Source organism: Sarcophilus harrisii, chromosome 1 (genome assembly GCF_902635505.1).
Source record: "Sarcophilus harrisii chromosome 1, mSarHar1.11, whole genome shotgun sequence".
In the NCBI taxonomy this organism is placed as follows: domain Eukaryota; kingdom Metazoa; phylum Chordata; class Mammalia; order Dasyuromorphia; family Dasyuridae; genus Sarcophilus; species Sarcophilus harrisii.
In genome coordinates, this window is record NC_045426.1 from 253,041,842 (window position 1) to 253,060,870 (window position 19,029).

Genomic DNA, 19,029 nt, shown 5'->3' on the forward strand with positions numbered 1-19,029 from the left:
AAATATATAGAGATTCTTTTCCTTTTTCTTTGGGATACAGACCTCCTACATAGTAATGTTGGGTCAAAAGGAATGGTTCTAAATTGTCCTCCAGAATGGTTGGACTAGTTTACAACTCTACCAGCAGTTCATTAGTGCACCATTTTTTTCCATTTCCTTCAAAGTTTGTCACTTCTAAGTGGTGTGAAGTGATACCTCAGAGTTGGTTATATTTTCACTTCTCTAATAATGACTTCTGAAAACTAACTGTTCCATGTCCTATGATAATTTATCAATTGAGAAATGGGTTGAAAAAAAATTTTTTTTAAAGATAATCCTATATGGTAGAGACATGAGCTCAAAAGCATTTCAGTATTGGCAAAGGGGTTATTTTTGTGTTTCGGTTGTATTTGACTTTCATAACCCTATTTGGGGGTTTTCTTGGCAAAGATATTGGAATGATTTGTTATTTACTTTTCTAGTGCATTTTACAAATGAGGAACTGAGACAAAGAAGATTAAATGACCTGCTCAGGGTCACATAATCTGAGACTAGATTTAAACTCATAAAAATGAATCTTCCTGTTTCCAAGCCCAGAGTTCCAGCCACTATCACCTAGCTGCCTCAAGGGAAAGGAGACACAGGGATCTCTTTATTTAAACTCAATCTAAGTGTAATAGAAGGTCCCTGAAGTGCTTCTGAGAAATTTAGATTTAAGACCCCACTATGTGCCCCGACCTGGTGTGGGGTGAAACATTTAATTAGGAATAAGAATGAGTACTGGACTTCCACCAATGTACTTTCTCTGCAACTGACAATCTTTGAAGGTTGTATTAAGTGACTTGAACAAGGTTTCAATACCCACTCTGTGTCAGATGAAGTTTGAATCTAGATCTTCTCAACTTCAAGGCTAGATTTCTGACCCCTAACTTCTGTTGTTGCCATCACAAAGTTGTAGCCATCTCCAGTCTCCTTCACCTCAGAGTAAGAAAGAGACAGAATTAACAACAAGGCCATCCTCTTTACATGTTGGCTCTGGGTGAGAGAAGAAAAAGCCTGATGCCTCTGCCCCTCTCCCAGTAAACCCACAGCAGCTTCACCTTCTCCAGTGCCAGCCTTACCAGAAAAATGAAATGTTTTTACTGGTTAATTCCTTTTGAATGTTTACCTAGTTCTGGCTCCACTGTCAATCAAAAAGACTTCCACATACAGAATTTCAGCACACACTTCAAAGACCATGTGGAGATTGTATTCTCTTCTCCTGGGTATTCACATAAGAATGATAGGATCTCCTCCCACCCTTATCTGTGTATGTCTCTTAGAGCAGAATGATATTCTGTTGAGGATCCTGTTGCAGGCTGGGGGTCTGATGCCTCTGAGTTCTGGGATCTTCAGGGTTCTGCGGAGATCCCTAGGTTCATGAATGCCAGGATTCCTAGGTTCAGCAGGGACTGTTCTACATGTTTTTGCCCTCTCAGCCTTTATCAAAGCCATCTCATAATGTGTGTATAAGCACCTGTAGCAGTCTTATTTTTTAAACTCTCCTCCCCCCCAGTGTTCTCACCTGGTAATTCTGGATCCAGGTAGTTTCTCCCACTGACCAATATTTCCTGGACTCCAGGGGAATCCTAGGAAATGAAGTCTGAGCACTTAATTCCTCAGCTATGTCCTGTGTCAGGAATTTTGATATATATTTGATAAAGTAAGTAATTAATTGGAAAGATAAAATATGAAGAGTTTATTGATATACGGTAACAAGAGCACTGGAATAGGTGTTGGGAATTAGGAATCCAAGTTCTGCCACTATTATCTCTGTGACCCATTGAAAATCACTTAATCTTTTTGATCTTGGCCAATTGAGATAAAGTAAAAGCTCAGGTCCTTTTTAGTTAAAATTTCTGTGATCCCATAATATTTCATAATATTCCATATATTTCATAAAATATAGTAACTTAGCTCTGTGACATCCTACATGCCACAAGAGAAAGAAGGCTTAAGAAAGGATTGATCGCTTTGTGCAAACATAGCACATAGTGAATGGAGATTCCATAGTCTTCAAAGAGCTTACATCTTCGAGAAAAAAAAATATCATGAAACCATAAAGTAGAATAAATGCTTGTGGCAAGAAAGCTTTCTGAAGGACATGAAATAGACTTTAAAACAGTAGTCAAACCTGTAGCCATAAGCAGCCATAACATTCCCAATGTAGCCTGAATCAGATTAAAATATAATTGGGAAATATTTAACAAAATAAATAAAATATAGTAATACACAGATAATATTCTTTCTAAAAACAATCAATATGTACCCCCAAGGATTCTTATATCCAGAATGGTCATCCCTATTGCTCTTTGAATTTGATACCACTGCTTTAAAGGGTGGATAAAATTTGAATAGTCTCCATGGGAGAAGGATATTGTTCTAGCAAGGTATATATATAGCTTTTCATTTTTCAAAATAGATGCAAAGATAATTTTCCACATTCACCCTTGCAAAACCTTGTGTTCCAATTTTTCTCCCTCCCTCCCCACTTCCTCCTTTCCCTAGATAGCAAGTAATCCAATATAAGTTAAATATATGCATTTTTCTAAACATTTCCACATTTGTCATGCTGGGCAAATATTAAAAATAAATCCCCTGAGGCAGAAATGAACCCTGAGTGAGGCTAATGAGTTATGTGTTACCAACATTGAATATGTGTACTAGGAATTAATGTAAAAGAAAAATGTAACGATAACCAGGTCTCAGAGTACAAAGGGCCTTTGAATCTGAAGGGGCAAGCAATAAGAAAACATTATAGGCTTTTGAACAGATGGATAACATGAAAAAAATAGTGTTTTAGAAAAGTAATTTAGTAGCTATATTGATTGAAAGGGAGAGGCTAGAAATAGGAAGACTACTTGAAAAGATGTTATAGTAATCCAAGTATGAGTTGCTGGAATAGGATGCAGGACTGAGAATAGAAAATGGGTGAATCCAGGAGATAATTCAAAGGAAGAAATCGGTGATTGTGAATGGTAGAAAGTAGCAGATGAAGGAGAGAAAAAGATAATAGACTAAGTTTTTACCCTGGGAGTATGAAATAATCACAACTATTACAAGGATTTGCCTATAATATATTCAGATATTTGACGAAGTACCTAAAAATTGATACATTTGACAAACATGAGATCCTTAGGAAAGGTGATCTAGTTTACTGGGAAAGGTGATGCTCTTGCCGTACATGGGCTCTTTATTTTCTCTTTTCCCATCTTCTCCAATACATTGCAATCTCAGTCTTCTCTTTCCCCTTCTAATCTTTGATTTCTTCCCATCTATTGGTTTCTTTCCTATTTTTTTTTCAAACATGTGAAATGACTTACTCTACCCTTACTCTCGTAAGGTCCAGGACAATCAAATCAACCAGCTCCTCATAGTTCTAGAGCACCCTGAATACGTGTAACATACTCCCTCCTCACCTATATATCATAGAATCCTTTTCTTTTAAGACACAGTTCAAGTACCATCTTCCTAATTAAACCTTTCCTAGCTCTTCCCCCACCAAATGCAAGTGACTTTTCTTCCAAACTACTCTGTATTTAATTAATATTTATTTTATATATACTTGTGTCCTTCATTAAAATGTAAATCTTTTGAAAAGAGATGGGTTCGTTCTTCATATCTTTATCCCTAGATCACAATGACTGGTAGCTAGTAGATGTTTACCTAATTAATGTTTGTTGATTAGTTGATGATGAAGTCAGTTTGGAACAAATCAAGATACAGATAACAAGAAGGTATTTATAGGAGAAGACATCCAATGTCATGCTAATGGTTGGAAATATGGGTACATGGAGCATGCATAAATTTCCATGACTTGGAACAGTTGGAAAATTCCTTCTGTAGGCAGAAGACCGTTAAAGGTTTCTGAATACAAGAATGACCCTATGGAAATGTTGTTTGTTTATTTGTTTTTAAATTTTTAATAGCTTTTTATTTACAAGTTATATGCATGGGTAATTTTACAACATTGACAATTGCCAAACATTTTGTTCCAATTTTTCCCCTCCTGTCCCCCACCCCCTCCCCTAGATGGCAGGATGACCAATTCATGTTAAATATGTTAAAGTATAAATTAAATACAAAATAAGTATACATGTCCAAGCCATTATTTTGCTGTACTAAAAGAATCGGACTCTGAAATATTGTACAGTTAGCCTGTGAAGGAAATAAAAAATGCAGGCGGGCAAAAATATAGGGATTCGGAATTCTATGTAATGGTTCTTAGTCATCTCCTAGAGTTCTTTAGCTGGGTGTAGCTGGTTCAGTTCATTACTGCTCCATTGGAACTGATTTGGTTCATCTCATTGCTGAGAATGGCCACGCCCATCAGAATTGATCATCATATAGTATTGTTGTTGAAGTATATAATGATCTCCTGGTCCTGCTCATTTCACTCAGCATCAGTTCGTGTAAGTCTCTCCAGTCCTTTCTGAAATCATCCTGCTGGTCATTTCTTACAGAACAGTAATATTCCATAATATTCATATACCACAATTTATTCAGCCATTCTCCAATTGATGGGCATATACTCAGTTTCCAGTTTCTGGCCACTACAAAGAGGGCTGCCACAAACATTCTTGTACATACAGGTCCCTTTCCCTTCTTTAGTTTCTCTTTGGGGTATAAGCCCGGTAGTAACACTGCTGGATCAAAGGGTATGCACAGTTTGATAACATTTTGAGCATAGTTCCAAATCGCTCTCCAGAATGGTTGGATGTATTCACAATTCCACCAACAATGTATTAGTGTCCCTGTTTTCCCACATCCCCTCCAACATTCCACATTATCTTTCCCTGTCATTATAACCAGTCTGACAGGTATCTCAGAGTTGTCTTAATTTGCAGGAAATATTGTTTTAGGAAATTTTAATGTGGCATAGGTATAGGATATTGGAGCAGGGAGAACTGATAGGAAGAAGAGACAGACATCAATAGTTCAGGTGAGAGATAAAGAGCCTATGAAGCAGAATTGCAGAATCTCAATTGTATTAGACCTTACAAATCATGAAGACAATTTTCTATCCCATGTAAGCAATCCCCTTTACAGCACAATGACAGGTGAGCCTTAGAAAGTTATAATTAAGGGGCAACTAGATGGTTCAGTGTTTCAGCCTTGAAGTCAGGAGGACCTGAGTTCAGACACTTAACACTGCCTAGCAGTGTGACCCCAGACAAGTCACTTAATCCCAACTGCTTCAGCAAAAAAAAAAAAAAAAAAAAATTAAAAATATAAATATTTTTAAAAAAGAAAGTTATATGTAAAAGATTGGACTTAGAGAGAAAAAGGTAGATTTAAGAAACTTTATGAAAGAAGAATTCATGGCACTAATAAGAAGAATGAAAGGAGGAAAGAAGAAAGCAAGAAAAGATCATTGAGTTTAGGGGACTAGGAAGGTAATGATACCAATAAAAGAAAGAGAGAAATCAAGAAGAGGCTTAATCTCAAGAAAAGTTAACAGTGGAAGGCTGACCCAAGTGATTACCATTTTCTAGATGTAGCATCCTCAGCCTTTTTTATTTATTAGCACATTACATTTTGGCCATTGATATATTTTTGGACAATGGCAATGGTATTAAGAGATAGAGAATATCTTTTAGGGATCACCCATGTCCTGCTTGCTCACAGAAAAGAAGAGTTACAATAGCTGCTCCACTAAGTTAGACAGTTGAGCCAATCAACCAAGAATTTACCAAGAATCTTTATGTAAGCAGAGTGAAGAGGAAGAAAAATACTCTTGAAAGAGATGAAGACCAAAATAAAGATAGTTGATAATTATTTATTTTTATGTCTGCTATCTCTTTTAATCTTTACAATATTCCTTTGAGGTAGGTGTTATATTATCCTCATTTTACTGAGAAACTGAAGAGCAGGAAGATAAATGATGTGTCCAAGACACATGAACTCAGTTTTCTGATCCTGAATCAGTGCTCTGTTTCCTAAACTAGGCTTCAGTGAACAGAGATTGTAGGAAAACATAAGAGGGGGAGAGGAGGTATCTTTGGGATGGGCGGAGCTATTCAAAAGCAAAGACTATTTTTGTCCATATAACTCCAGTTTAAAAAGTCATTGGGATTCCTGAATGTCCTGCTGGTCCTAAATTTAGAAAGGAAATTCTTAGGATCCTATGTGTTTAGGAGAGAAGGGAGAAATATTATTTAGAAATGAAAGTGATATGGAAAGAAAAGATTTAAAAAGTAAAAAAACTTGTGTATTGCTGCCTTAGCCACCTAATTAGAAGACTGATATTAAAAGTATCATCAAGAGCTCATTCTTTCAGCAATATGACTTCTTTTAAGTGTGAGTTTCTAGGTTGATGCATAAAAATGTTTTGAAAGAGAATTAGAAAGGCAGTAGAAATAGGCATCTTACTGGAGAAGCTGGACTCCAGTCCTCCTCCTAGAATTCATCAAGTGCTTATTTATTTATATTATCAAATCTTTTCATATTTCTTAAGCATTTAATTTGAACAAGTATTTAATATTTAATATTTAGGATCTCCTTCTGTACTATCCTTTGCCTTCTGCTTCCTGGTCCCTGGATCAACTGTCAGTCCTGTGTTCCTTTCTGATAAATATCAGCATTTTTACCCTCTGCTCTTAGCTCCTGTGCTCAGTCGATCCATGTCCTTCTCCATGTTTGGATCCAGAACAAGGATAGGCTACTGCTGACACAACTCCAGGAAAATCAGCACAGAAGGATCAGATAGCCAATTTTCTGGAAAATGTTGCCATGCTCTACTTAGAAATCAGAAGAATTGAATCTGGAGCTGTTTTCAAGTGTTTGAGTTTCTCCCTAAGCTCCGTTTCCTGACTCTAAAGTCCTCATTCTTTTGCCTCCCGACCTCTCTTTTCTTTGAACATAAGAGTGAGTACTGATTCCTAGCCCCCTGACTTCCACCATTCCCCTCTTTTCTGATACTGTGGGCAGTGAAGGGTTAAATCCCATAGAGCTGGCGCTCTGACTCCAGGCTAGAGGGGCCCGGGAAGCTGGGGTCACTTCCTGCTCCGTCCCAGTCACCCTGAACTGGTCCCGGGTCCTCAGACTGGGATCGCCCCCTGAGAAGGACCCCAGAGTCCTCAGCATCTAGCCAAAACCCCAAGGCAGGATACTTAAGGGGTTAAGTCCCCTGGGGCTGTATCCTGCCTTTCAGCTTTTCCCAGCCCCCAGAGCCGTGAGTCGGGGACACCTGGGTTTTTGGGAAGTGGGGGCGGTCGAGAGGGGCCTGAGTGGCCTGAGGGGGAAAGACAAAGAACCTAGGGAGGACTGGGAAGCCGGACACCTGGGTTCTGGAAGCTGTTTCCTCTCCTCATCCTGTTCCCCAGGGTGGGGGGCGGGGGCTGTTAGGGTGGAGGGAGAGAGGGAAAGTGCTAGAGGATTCTGGGTAGGAAGAGGGGGTCTAGGCTGATGGGGAGGACTAGAGGCTTGAGCATTCTGGGAAAATGGAATTAAACCTAAAGAGGGACTGGGGGGTACAGGGCAGGATCTCTTTAGTGCTTCAATTCTGAAAGGAGACCTAAGTTCTGAGGAGGGAGCAAGGACTACTGGTGGCGTCAGGAGCTGTGTGTGGTTGTAGATTGGAAGATTTACTAGAAAATAATTGGGTTGGGGGGCGGGCGGGCAGGGTATAGAACTCCTGAGTTCTGGTACAAGAGTCATGTGCATTGGAATGAGTCAGGGCCTGGAGGTTAGGGTGGCTGAATTTTCCTCTCTCTGTCCCTTTTTTCAGGGTGACCCTGAGGATGATTCTTTCTCCTTTTGATGTTTTTTCCCCCACTTCCTTTATTTTGGGGCTTCCTTAGATCTTTTAAAGGAGAAATCAGAAAAACTTTGAGTGCTTTGGTCATCCTCCTTTTTTTGTTCTTTGGGGCTTTTTAAACATCATTTTCTTCCTTAGGTGGGCCTGGGGATTGCCCTGAGTCACCCTGACTCATTACTTAAGCCCAATGCTGCTTTTCACTAATTCTTTCTTTTCCTCACTGGATCACTGAGTTTGATAATTCCAGTTCATATATGTGTACATATATACATACTTATAGATCTCCTGCCAGTCTATCCTTTGTATACATATGGAACCCTTCCCACTTCTCCCCAGAGCTTGTACGCATCAAGGCAATTAGAAAATCTTCTCTTCTCAAGTCTGTGGAATAAAAGTGTCGAGGAGAGGATGGTAAGGAGTTATCCTGTCTCTTCTTCAGTCTTCAGATAGGATTACCCTTTCCCAAGCATCCATTAGTTGGAAGCTTTTCTTAATCTAAGAAAAAAAAATCTTGAGGGATAAAGAATTGCTTCTGAAACCTAACCTTCTACTGTTCTTTATAATATTTCCCTTGCAGTCTACCCTTTGTGGAGAAGAGAAAAAAAGATAGAATATAGTCAACATAGCCCTCTTCTTTTCCTCTTTGATATCTCCACTCTTTTTTCATCACCATTTCACTTTTTTGGACTTTCTAAGATTTCCCCTTTCCATGCAAGCACAAGAACATGTATGTAACATATCCTATATTCAAGGGTATGTTGGTAAAAGTTTAACTACTAGCTGGGGGCAGCATTTATGCATGACACACTTTTAAATTTAATCTGCGCTATTAACATTTTCTCCATCTCTTAAGTAAGTCTAGACAACAAAACTATAACTCCTGATTGGAAGCATATGCTAATTTCTGAGGTACCAGTGGTTACAGGGAAAATGTACTAATCAGCATAGCTAATAGGAACTGGCTCTAACATGCCACTGAGTGTGCCTATCATTCTCCTCCCCAAAATTATCTTTAACATTTTTATAGCCTGTTTTTTCATTCTTATATGTAGTCACCAGCATTTATTTTTTAGTTACAGTTAGCCATCTCTGTCTTTGGAGCCACTCATACTCCCCTTGATCCTTTTTTGCAATTTTCATATAAAATCTTTCTAGCTGGTAGTATCTTGCTCCCTAAGTATCATTTGTAGAGCTAGCATCACATTTTTTTGGTCTCAGAAAAAAAAAAAAAACTTGAGAAGGAATATGAAGGTGTGAAAAGACAGGTGGAAGTTACCTAATTTTTATCTTGGTTCTGATTCTTCATATAATTTAATCCTATTTTGGAGCAGAAAGTAATTGAAATTTTACCCAGATGTGAAACATTTATTTAGGTCATGCTATCCTTTCCTTTGCTTCCAAGAAGGTCTGCGCTTTCTCCAGTTCAAAAATATACTTTATTCAGTCTATAGGAAGTGGTCCAGTAGCTATCATGAGAGGTCTCTTTTAAGACAAACTTTTTTTGCCTTCCTTTGGCGGCGCTTAATAACCTCATACATCTCCCTCTAAGTGGTATAATCATACTTTCCTACTGCAACTTTCCTGCTCTGCTTGAGATCAGCAAGCCAAACCTGAGTCTTTGAGATTGTCCTAAAACTTGAATAACGGGGAAGGGGAAAATACTCCCATACCGTTGGAAAATTTGTTCTCCCTAAGGCAAATAATCTTTTTTTTTTTAACTCTTTAAATGTCAAAGACAACCACAGCTCTTTCCAAGTCTCATAAAGGAAACATTTATTGGCCTTAATTAGCAGCTCTATTAAGGAAGAAAAATTAGAGCCTTAATGAGCTTCCCTGATTGGTGAAATAACAGGTTTACTGTGCCTGATTTCTCAGCCTCTAGGCATCTATAGTGTAGGGTGAGAACCTCATATTTTCTCTTCCCCCATCCCACTGTGGGAGGTCCAGTGCCTTCTGAGCCCATAATGGAGTTCAAAGTATTTATGCCTAATGAGCTTTTAATTGGGCTTCTTAATTTACCTTACTAGTTTCCTGAAAAACCAAAACCTACTGCAAAAAACTGGCCCAGAGCAAAGAGGGGCACCTGAGAAGCAAAACACAGAGATATAGGATATTAAGGCCTAAGAAAGGGAATACTGAATCTCAGAGAGAATGAATATGACCAGAGGTCTAACTTTCACACCACAGTTAAATCCTTCGATTGTCTTCATTATGCAAAATCAGTTCCCAGCCCTGTCACATTCTCATCTCTTTCCTTCCCTAGGGTCCCCTGAACCCCACACCGGCCCTGATCTCTAGGATGGAGCAAGGGGCAGAGTTATGGGGCCCAGATCTCCAGGGCCCCGAGGAGAGCCTGAGAGATGGTCATAAAGGTGAGGGGAACAAGAAGAGAATTGTGATCCTAAGACAAGAGACAGAATGGGGAGTAGATTGTCAGGGTTCTGGGAGGGTAGCAGGTTTAGGGGAAAATCAAAGGGATATATTGGGTCTGGACCCCTGAATTCTGAGAGGGACTGGAGTTTGGATTTTCCCTTTTTCTCATAGGTACTAGAAGTGAAAATGAGGAGGAGAATCTTCAGCCAGAGGGATCGGGGGATGAATTGCCTCTGGGAGACCCACCCCATAGTCCAGAACTCAAGGATCCCCCAGAGATGCCCCTGGAGGAGATTCCTTTGGATAATCCAGCCTCCGAATCAGTTCCCACCCCCTCTGATTGGACCAAGGCCTGTGAGACAGGCTGGCAATGGGGGGCCCTGACTACTTGGAACAGCCCCCCAATAGTGACAGCCAGTGAACCCAGCCTTCGTGAATTGGTCCAAGGCCGGCCCTCAGGGGGTGACAAACCCTATATCTGCAATGAGTGTGGTAAGAGCTTCAGCCAGTGGTCTAAGCTGCTCCGGCACCAGCGTATCCACACAGGTGAACGCCCCAACACCTGCTCAGAGTGTGGCAAGAGCTTCACACAGAGCTCCCATCTGGTGCAGCACCAGCGCACCCATACGGGTGAGAAGCCTTACAAATGCCCTGACTGTGGTAAGTGCTTCAGCTGGAGCTCCAACCTGGTGCAGCACCAGCGGACACATACAGGTGAAAAGCCCTACAAGTGCACTGAGTGTGAGAAGGCCTTCACCCAGAGCACCAACCTCATCAAGCACCAACGCTCTCATACGGGCGAGAAGCCCTACAAGTGTGGTGAGTGCCGACGTGCCTTCTACCGCAGCTCAGACCTCATCCAACACCAGGCCACCCACACAGGTGAGAAGCCCTACAAGTGCACCGAGTGTGGCAAGCGCTTTGGCCAGAACCACAACCTCCTCAAGCACCAGAAGATACATGCAGGTGAGAAGCCCTATCGGTGCACCGAGTGTGGCAAGAGCTTTATCCAGAGCTCAGAGCTGACGCAACACCAGCGCACGCACACTGGGGAGAAGCCCTACGAGTGCCTAGAATGTGGTAAGAGCTTTGGGCACAGTTCCACCCTCATTAAGCACCAGCGTACTCACCTCCGGGAGGACCCCTTTAAGTGTCCAGTGTGTGGAAAGACCTTTACTCTTAGTGCTACACTATTGCGGCATCAGCGCACCCATACAGGTGAGCGGCCCTACAAATGCCCTGAGTGCGGCAAGAGCTTCAGTGTCAGCTCCAACCTCATTAACCACCAGCGCATCCACCGAGGGGAGCGGCCATACATCTGTGCTGATTGTGGCAAAAGCTTCATCATGAGCTCCACCCTCATCCGACATCAGCGTATCCACACAGGTGAGAAGCCCTACAAGTGCCCTGACTGTGGCAAGAGCTTCATTCGCAGTTCCCACCTAATTCAGCACCGGCGGACCCATACTGGGGAGAAACCCTACAAATGTCCTGAGTGTGGAAAGAGCTTCAGCCAGAGCTCCAACCTCATCACCCATGTCCGCACCCACATGGATGAGAACCTCTTCTTGTGCCCTGAGTGTGGAAAGGCATTTGTAGATGCTGCTGAGCTGTTGCAACATCGGCTAATACATGGAGGTGGAAAGCCTCCTTCTGGAGATGGGGCAGAGCCAACCAGCCCAGCAGGAGAGAAACCCTATAAATTCTCAGTGGGGCTTGGGGAATCGGCTCTGCTTCCACCCCCTGGAGCCAAACCACACAAGTGTTTGGTGTGTGGTAAGGGCTTTAATGATGAGGCTATTTTTATGCAGCATCAGAGGATACACATTGGAGAAAACCCATATAAAACCACTGATGGCACTGAACGTCCATCTCCCCACCCTTCTCAGCTCCGTCCTCAAAGGACCCTTCTTGGGAGGAAATCCTATCCAGGTGCTGAGAAGGGTGACAGCGTAGACCATATTGGACCAACCCCTAAAAACCTTGAGAGTCGTGAAAGTTTCAGTCAGAGTTCGGAAGCACTCTCCCCCAAATCCTACATTTGTTCTCATTGTGGGGAAAGCTTTTTGGACCGCTCGGTGCTCCATCAGCATCAGCTCACCCATGGAAATGAAAAACCCTATATATTTCCTGAATATAGAACTGGTGTTGGGGAAGGGGCAGGACCCAGTCCCATCTTGAGTGGGAAACCCTTCAAATGCCCTGAGTGCCAAAAAAGCTTCAGTCTCAGCTCTGAGCTCCTGCAGCATCAGAAGGTCCATGCAGGAGAAAAACCCTATAAAAGCTCTTCTGTTCTCCTAGAGCATCTCAAGAGCCCTTTGGGGGCCCGACCCTACAGCTGCTCTATCTGTGGCATATCTTTCCTGGACCGCCTGGCCCTCATCCGGCACCAAGGGAGCCACACCCAAGAAAAGCCCCCCACACCTGGGGAGACCCTCCCAGAACCAGCCACACTGCCAATGAGCCAGGACGGGGAAGCAGCCCCCATGACAGAAAGCAGCAGTCAGTGTGAAGTCCCCAAAACCCAACCAGGAGAGAAACCCTATATATGTCCTGAGTGTGGAGAAGGCTTCACAGAAACAACAACCCTTCTCCTTCACCGGGGCAGCCATCCTGGTGTCACCCTATGAGACTGGAGTAGGAGGCATGGGGAAGCTCTCTGTCATGAGAGGGAATACCTTACTGCCCTATTAAATTATAGGGGGAAGGAGAAGAAACCCAATAAGTTTGTAAGGAAAGGAAGGACACTTGAGAGAAAATCATTTCTACGCATCAGTGATGGGAAAACCCTGCAGAGTTGGGGGGGGGGAACCCTTTATAAGGCTGTAGAGAAAAAAAACTGTTGGGGGTAGAAACCCCTATAAAATATGTAGGAAGAAAACCCTATAAGTCTGTAGCAGAAAAACCCTATAAATTTTAGTTGGAAAAAGCCCTGTACAATTGTAGGAAGAAAGCTCAATATGTCTTTAGACATCCCTATGAAACTATGAAACTTCTTGTGAAACTATAGGGTTTAGAAAGGGAGGGAAAATACTATAAAGCTCTTAAGTTAGGAAGCCCCTAAAAAAGTTGCAGGGAAACATCTTCTCTACAATTGTAGAGTAGCCTTCCTCTCTTTCCTGAAAAGTTACTAGAAGAATCATCTCCTAGAACGTATCCTGTAAGATTCCTTTGAGGGAAATCCCAGTTAATTGTTGGGGGAGAGGGCAGGATCAGAGGGCAGGGAATTGCACTAAATTATAAAGGAAAGAGATTGGGAATCCTCCCGAAGAAAATGTGCTCTTGTTAATCTGCTATGGGGAAAGCTTAGATCAACTATTAAGCAGGGAAAATCCCAAGACACATATAGGGGAAAATCTTTGAAATGGTAAGAGAAAAGTCCTATAAATTGTGGTGGGAGAATCCTATTAAAATGGGAGAAAAGTCCTATTTTGTGGGAGGTTGGAGGAAAAGAAGTGGGATATGAGAATCCTATAAAATTAAAAGGGAAACAGTTAAGTCCTTTGTAGAAAAAAATACCCCAAATTGTGAAGGTAAAATACTTGAGTAGGATAGATGGGAAACCTCTTTCCAACTATGAAGCTTTTGGGGGTAAGAGTTCAGAAATTCCAGTATGAAAATATTGGAAAGTCCCTACAAATCTCAGGAGACTATGTAGAAATAAGGTGTTTTTTTTTTTTTAATAAGATTTTCTTGGTAAAACAAACCACAGCAGGATATATTTTAGAGGAAACTGTGTTTCCACTGTGTTACCAAAATCTTATATAAGATTAGTGGTGGCAAAACTCCCCTGAGGGAGGTTTGCCCAGATCTGAAGTCTCTCCAGGGAAGGATTCCAGTTTTCCTCCGTCCCATCCTCCCCCTTCTCAGGTTCGGAACTTCTAGGAAGTTCTTCCTGATGTCTAACCTCCATTTCAATTGCTGCAGCAATAACCCATTTCCTCTTGTTCTGTCCTTTTATGGAGAGAGAGAATAGCTGCTAATCATCCTCCAAAGAATAAAGCCCTTTAGAGACTTGAAGCCTGTGACTAAATTCTCCCGTAGTCTTCAAACTATAGCCACCTCTTGGTTACTTGGGGGGAAGAGAAGGTCAGACTTTATTTGAATGAAATTTAGATTATTCAACAACCTAATTTTCCACCTACTCTTTTATAAGAGCTATTAAGACAAAGTGAACTGATGGGCATTTCATTATTATTTTCCACTCCTGTCTTTCCTAAATGTCTCCTAAGCAAAGACTTTTCACCCTATAGTAATCAAGAGTTGGCTTTAATCTCTTCCCCCTTTTTTTGTCCTTTATGCCTTTAATCTCCCAGTGTATTCCTTTACTTCCAGGCTCCCAGGTGCCTTCTGTGGTTATGGGGCTTTGCAGTGAGGTGACTTCTACATGCCCTGCTTTTCTTTAGGTAGCTGAGTACTGTGTAACCAAAAACCTTAGAAGGGGAAAACCCAAAGAAATAAAACTTTGCTTTCTTGGAAGGACCCCTATTATCCCTTTCCAAATTTCTAAAAGAATACAAATCATGTAAGCCTACAGTAAATGACCCAGTAATGGAGAGATGGGTGGAGGTTATGTGACTCGTAAGGGAGCTAACTAAACAGTTCAAAGAAAACCACCCCTAAAATAGATAGGGGATGATTCCCCCTTTAAGTAAACATTGAGGAGAAAGGATTTTGTTAAATGGCACAAAAGAATTCTATCCCTAAAGTCTTAGCCATAAAACTAAAGATCTCTGCTGTATAGAATTTTAGAAAAAGTCCTAGGAATTACTTACTCAGAAGCTACAAAGCTGTTAAAGAAACTCCTATTAAGCTCTGGTTGGGGTGGGGGAGGCTCTTTTTGGGGACATAGACAAAAAATTATCTTTCCAAAACACTCCTACATGAAGTTATAAAACCCTGGGAGTCTGGACTTGACTGTAGAGGGAGCATTAAATTATATGGAAAAGAGCCCCCTTCTATATTTAAAACCATAATGATAAGTCCAGACAGCCTGGAGTGGGAGAGCCCTATAATGTTGAAATGGGGTGTGCCCTATAGAATAATTGTAAGGATAAGCTATTACACATTTACATCCCTTCCCGAGAAGAAAAAAATTGTATACCTTTCTAAGTAAGGTAAGAGAAAAGACTTCCCCTTTGCACTTGCATGGGATGATAAATTGTACAAAACAGAAGGGAAGTGCTCAAGTCTAGAAGGAAAAATAAATCCTTTAAACCAGTAGAAGCAAAAATGCCCTATAAATTGTAGAGATAAAACCTTTGTAAAGCTAGGTAAAAAGTTATCCCCACCCCTTTAGTAATCAGGAATGGCAAGCCCTAAGGAGCTATATAAGGGGAAACCCTATTAAATAGTCCAGGGAAAGTCCTGTAGGGGAGAGCAGTAGCTGAGGGTAGTTCTCAGAAACCAGTCCTGTAAGGGCTGTACAGTAGGCTGTGTAGAGGAGATAGGGTGTAGACTATTAGGATGATCGCATGTTATAGGGTTGGGGGGGAGGGATTGGGGTCTTCTCTCTAATACAGAGTTTAGGGTGGGAGCCTGATCTGGTTGGGATTTGGAGTTTTCAAGGCAGAAAGGGGAAAGAGGTCAGAGAACCTTTTGGATCCAATCCTATCAATTCCTTTCTCTCCCCTAAACTTTACTCAGTCCTATCCATGGACCTCCAATCCCAGGGCTGGTGACTTTCACTGTTCTGTTCAGCTTTGTGTGCTCCCTGCTGCCCCATGCAGCTCCATGACTTGGATGGGCAGTCACACCATGTCAGCGTCATCTCTGTTGGCTTTGCCCCAGCCTTGAATTAGGAATACCAACTTTTCTGTTTTCCACCCCAGAGCTAGCTACATTTAAAAGGTGGGTCAAATAAGTGAGCTTCAGGAGAGACCATCCTTTACCTGATGCATTTTGCTAGCTCCTTGTCCTCCCTCATTCTAGAACTGCATTAACTGATCCCCAGTAAAACAAAATGTCACCAGCAGAGGCCAGGGTGAGGAGGGAGCCAAGGCAATTCAGTAAGCTGGAGACATGAGTAAGGAGATGCTGGAAACTGGCTTGGAAGAAGTGGGATTAGAGGTCTTAAGGAGATCAACTAAGATTTCAGAGCTATGACTTTTGAAATTAGATGGAAATTTGCTAGCACTGGGGATGCTGAATGATGGAGAGACCTGAAACCATCAGAGCAGTGAGGTGCAAAGTCCTTTTAGCCATTGTGTGAGGTGTGGTGAATAGACACCGGACTCCATGGCCCAGGTTATTTCCCTCACTGCCCCTAGGTTCCTCCTTTTCCAGACCAGTGGGCTGGGAGGGGTCCCCCCCTTTGAATGTTGTGTGTCAGAAACAGTGTTGTGTCGCTGGTGGTTGTGTGGAGTAGCTGAAGAGAATAAAGGGAATGCGATTTCCCGAGTTCCTGCCGCCTCTGTCTCCTCCTTCACCCTGGAACAAAATGTACCAGCATTCCACTCTCAGGACTGGCTGCATCTTGCTCTCTGCTGCTAGGGCCTACAAGGGAACTTCAATTTGATATGTTATTGGCACAAGATGCCTCAAACAAGAATTTGTCCCCAAGGTAAAATGCAACTTCCAAAAATCTGGAAGGGCAAGAAAAAGGCAGAAATTGGTGCTCTTAAAGCAAAACTCCAGTGCAGGGTTTGAATTCTAAGGAAGTGCGATCAATCACAAGGACCAAGTAAAAGTACCATGGAGACAGTTGGAAGCATCAGTCCCAAAACATAATTTGGCCTAATGTGATTATTCAGAAACTCTATCTAGAAGTGAGGTGTTTTATATAAACAATCCTAGGCCCTAACTCATTTTTATGATGGAGAAACAAACCAAAAGAAGGGAAAAGATTTTTGTCTCATAGCAGCTGGGAATTCATGTCCTGTGATCTTAGAATCCAGGAGCCAAATTCCCCATTTCTTTGTTTCACAAACTATTTCAGTCCTTATAACTGATACCCAGAGTCTCATGCCTCTGATTGTAGAGGGAGGGTCTTTGGAAGAAATCGGGGGAGAACTGCCTTTTCACCTTTGAGAAAAGGAGCTGGGACGTCAAGCCCAAGACTAAGTTGACAATCCTTTTTCCCTAAGAGAGAGGTGAAGTTCCTTCCACTGCCCCCAGGTTTCATGGAACCCTTGTTAAATCAATACATCCATCTCACCCGACCTATTGTCCTGGAACTCAGGTATGGTCTTCCTAAATCCTGGTCATCTTCCCCCAAGCTATGATTTCTGTCTTTTTACTTTGCATTGCTTCTCTGGTCATTCTCAAGAAATAATCTTTCCCAAACCTAATACAAAGACAATTATGTGGGAGAAGATTCCCCCTTCCCAGGTCCTAAGAAAAAGAGAAGCATCTCAGAGAGTCCACACAGGTGGTGGGTTCAATCTAACAATTCAGCTCTGTATTGGGGGTGGAAATGAGCCTTTTCCCTTTCCAGTTTCTGGAGGAGCCTGGAACTGAGAAAGAATCCTGGGAATGGGATAATCACAATAGAGCCCAGGAAAACATGTCAGGAGCATCCCAACCAGATGCTGTGGAGAAGAATGCAACCATTTCCACTCTACCCTGCTACAAGTAAAACTAATCTTTGAACTTGAGATAGAGGTCAAATCAAATTTTAAGTGCTTACTCTGTGCCAGGCAATTGATGAGCATGGGGGACCCAAAGGCCCTCAGCTTGCCAGACAATAGATACACATCAAGCAAACAAGCACAGACAACAGGATAATTAGAAAATTGTGAAAGCACTAAAGGAGTTGGGAAAGGATTCCTATAGAAAGTGGGATTTTAGTGGGGACTTCAGCGAAGCCAGTAAGTGGAAATGAGAGCGTTTTAGGGATGGCAAATAGAAGAAACGCCCAGAATTGAGAGATGGGGTATCTTTTCCTGGAATAGTCAGGAAGCAATGCTGGATGAAAAAGCATATGGTGGGGAAAAAAAAAATGGAAAGATAACAAAGGGGCTATGTTATGAAGGGCTTTGATTACATAGTGGAACATTTTGTATTTTATCTTGGAGTAATAGCTACTAGAGTTGAGTAGGAGCATGAGTCTTCAGGGTACCCTCTAGCTCTATCCCAGCCCAGTTCTGGCCTGACACCCAAACTTCACAAATGTCCTCAGTAAGACAACAAAAAGCTTCAGCTAGGGCTTTCCTCGCAAGTGTTGTGAACCATGGTTAATAAGCCTCAGGCCTTGTCCTGAGTAAGAAAAGGGTTTTGCCATCAACACGAAGCACATCCTTCACTAGGTGTGGCCCTTTTCTTGCCTTAACTGGCTGGATCTTCAGCTAGCTTCCTAATACAAAGCTGATGTCACTATTACTGGAGAATAAAAGAGCTTTGGTCCTGGAGGCTTCCTTTTTCTAGATTACCCTGTCCCTCCTTCAACCTCTGTTCCTTTCACCCTCTCTTGGCCTGTCTAGTTTATTTTCTTCCATTCCAATTAAAACCCACCACTCTTAGGAAGTCAGTATGTGTGGGTTTGCAGTTAGAGAGCAGGGTCAATAGGTAGGAATTACCTGGACTGGTTTCTCAAAGGAAGGACAGGCCTAAGCATCAGGGGGCTGGTTGCTTTAAGGGGGTACTCTAGAATGGGTATTTTGTAGGGAAAGGTGGTGGAGGAGATGTTTACTACCAAACCATTGACCAAATTTTGAGAGAAAAAAACATGTAGCAGAACCCAAACTTCCTGGCATCCTGCTTACTAGGACTCATTGCTCCTGGGAGTGTGGTTAACCACGTTCTGTTTACCATAGCCCAAGACCCCTGCCCTTGTCCTGGTGGGCAACAGCAACTTGTTTTTCTTCTCCCGCCCCTAATACAGGCTCTGCTGAGGCCCATTCCATTTTCCCATTTTTTGTTTTGGGAAAGGTCATGGGAAT

The 19,029-nt window shown here is 42.1% G+C and overlaps 1 protein-coding gene across 2 annotated transcripts in view; it reads left to right on the forward strand.

Annotated features, from left to right (window-relative positions):
• Window positions 1-16,549, forward strand: part of ZNF629 (zinc finger protein 629) — a 35,291-nt gene extending 18,742 nt beyond the window's left edge. The window contains exons 1-3 of one of the 2 annotated variants that reach the window (XM_003761590.3): window positions 6,471-7,192; window positions 10,041-10,149; window positions 10,322-16,549. In XM_003761590.3, coding sequence (XP_003761638.1) covers window positions 10,077-10,149; window positions 10,322-12,780 — 2,532 coding nt within the window. In that variant the 5' untranslated portion in view covers window positions 6,471-7,192; window positions 10,041-10,076 and the 3' untranslated portion in view covers window positions 12,781-16,549. Of the gene's footprint in view, window positions 1-6,470; window positions 7,193-10,040; window positions 10,150-10,321 lie in introns of those variants that run through there. The other variant, XM_031940018.1, reaches the window with a different exon arrangement.
• The last annotated feature ends 2,480 nt before the right edge of the window (window positions 16,550-19,029 follow it).